Source organism: Propithecus coquereli, unplaced genomic scaffold (assembly GCF_000956105.1).
Source record: "Propithecus coquereli isolate 6110/MARCELLA unplaced genomic scaffold, Pcoq_1.0 Scaffold114, whole genome shotgun sequence".
NCBI classification, from domain to species: domain Eukaryota; kingdom Metazoa; phylum Chordata; class Mammalia; order Primates; family Indriidae; genus Propithecus; species Propithecus coquereli.
The window spans coordinates 3574428-3576739 of NW_012135414.1; the positions used below are offsets into that span (position 1 = coordinate 3574428).

The window sequence follows — 2312 nt, forward strand, 5'->3', positions numbered from 1 at the left end:
ACAAGTCTTTATTGATCGGACACCTTCAGAATTATGATCTTCTCTCTGGACTGTTTAGCTGAAACATATAACCTGGGGTCCAACTTATTTTCACTCTGATCAAAAAGAAGTTTCCAAAGATTTAATAAGCTTATCTTTTAAAATAAGATTATAAGTTTAAAATGTTCATTCTTGCTATTTTCTCTCCTTAAGCCTTTCCTCTGCCTTTGGTTGTGTCCTTTCTTTTCCCCTGAAGAGGTGATCCGGAGGCAATTTCAGATCTACCTTCCTAATATCATCTAAATGCTTTGAAAGAGCCATGGAATAATGCTTAAATAATAAGATACAGCTTATCTACAAGATCTGATGCCAGACCTCTTATAGAATGCCAATTCCAGAGTTTGAATGACTTGCTCCTAAAGGATGTAACAAAATGCAGGTTGTATATGTAATAATATGCACAATGGCAATTCAAAATTTAAAAGCTATTGTATAAAATATAGAAGTTAAAACCATAGTGACAGCCACACCTCCCCTACTTAGCTGAGTGATACTATCAAGCAACCATTTGTGCCTCAGAAGAGCATACCAACACATGTTGTCAGGCAGTCTAGTAAATCATTCTTACAATGATGTGATAGGAGACCAGCTTTAAAATCTCTTTTAAAATAATTGTGTTGTTTGGCTATTTCTGGTGTTTAATTCTATCTTCTACTGTATGAAAAGAGAATCTAACTTTAACTTCTTAGGTACCTCCATTCTCACCAAATGCAGACAATAAAGTATATTTCATTTTGGAAGATTGTATCTTAGGAGAAGATAATAGAGAAACTACTAGTTTCAAATGCAAAATTGTAATTACTATTATTGATATCTCTGTAATATAGTGATTGATTTGTAGTAAATTACTACTTTTTATGGGGCGGGGGGGTAGAGGGAACTAAAACAAAACATTATAAAGCATTAACTGAAGGGTTAAAATTTGTCACACACACAGATGGAAAAGAGCTATGATCAAAGAATAGGAAAGGGAATGGTAACTATCTCAAAATAATGCTGAAGAGCAACCAAAATTGGAATGCTCCTTATCCATCTCTAGCAGTTTCCAGTACAAAACCAGAGACGATCCATTTGAAGAAATACTTCAAGATTAAAGTTATACAAAGACCTTTAGGATGTATATGCTACATTGTTGTAGCTTTATTTTTCTCAAGCTATTCATTTAAAGAGAAAAAAAGGGACACGTAAACTATGCTAAGTGATTTTAAAATCTCTGATCAAATCAGAATTTAAACCATGATAACCAACAGTCCACTTACCATGAAAATCTGCACCCAACTTCTTAGAAGCCATTTAGAACCTGAAAAACAAGGAAATATTTGTTAGGTACATGATGCCTTAAAGAGATATAAAAAAATAATTATAAGAAAATTGAGACTTAAAAAAAGAAACCAGAAGACCAAAGGTTCCCAGACTGACACTGTCCTCACTTCTCACTCCCAAAATCACAAAAAAGAAGGTAGAATGGAGGAAAAATGAGTTTTTCTGTTTTGTTTTGTTAGAGATAGAGTCTCACTATGTTGCTCAGGCTGACTGAATTCCTGGGCTCAAGCAATCCTCCCACTTCAGCATCCCTAGTAGCTAGGACCACAGGCACACCACCATACCCAGTCTTTTAAAAAGTATATATATTCCCCTAAAAACTATATATACATCACACTAAAATTAGATAAAATAGAATCATTTAACGATATTTTAACCTATCCTAGTAGAATAAAATTTCATTTTGGAAATGCCAAAATTCCAAATAACAAATTATACAGCTGTACCAAAGTCCACTAATATGCTTTTTGCCTGATGACAAGGGGTTTTTACCATGATGTATGATCTCCAACAATGAATTTCTTCCCAATATAAAAGAAAAAAAATTTAAGTCAAGGTAAATTGGTTTATATACCATAAGTTACTTTAGAAAGAAAAAAAAATTGAAACATTACTTAAAAAATGCAAATTGAAAATATTATTTTAATACTATGTTTAAATGATAAAATACCTTCTAAACTTAGCAGACACAGAGCAAGCCTAGAACAGTTTTAAAATGCAGTCACCATGGTTTGCAAGTACAAATTTCTTTTTGGGGTGATAAAAATGTTCTAAAATTAATTGTGGTGATAGTTCCAAAACTCTGTGAATAAACTAAACACTACTGAATTGAACACTTAAATGGGTAAAGTTTATGCATGTAAATTATATCAATAAAGCTGTTACCAAAAAAAGTAGCTCTAGGCCGGGCATGGTGGCTCACGCCTGTAATCCTAGCACTCTGGGAGGCC

At 33.1% G+C, this 2312-nt stretch overlaps 1 protein-coding gene across 1 annotated transcript in view; it reads right to left on the minus strand.

The window, feature by feature from the left end:
• UBAP1 (ubiquitin associated protein 1) overlaps positions 1-2312 on the minus strand; it is a 58811-nt gene that overhangs the window by 25563 nt on the left and 30936 nt on the right. The window contains exon 2 of the mRNA XM_012656649.1: positions 1299-1339. Coding sequence (XP_012512103.1) covers positions 1299-1332 — 34 coding nt within the window. The 5' untranslated portion in view covers positions 1333-1339. The remainder of the gene's footprint in view (positions 1-1298; positions 1340-2312) is intronic.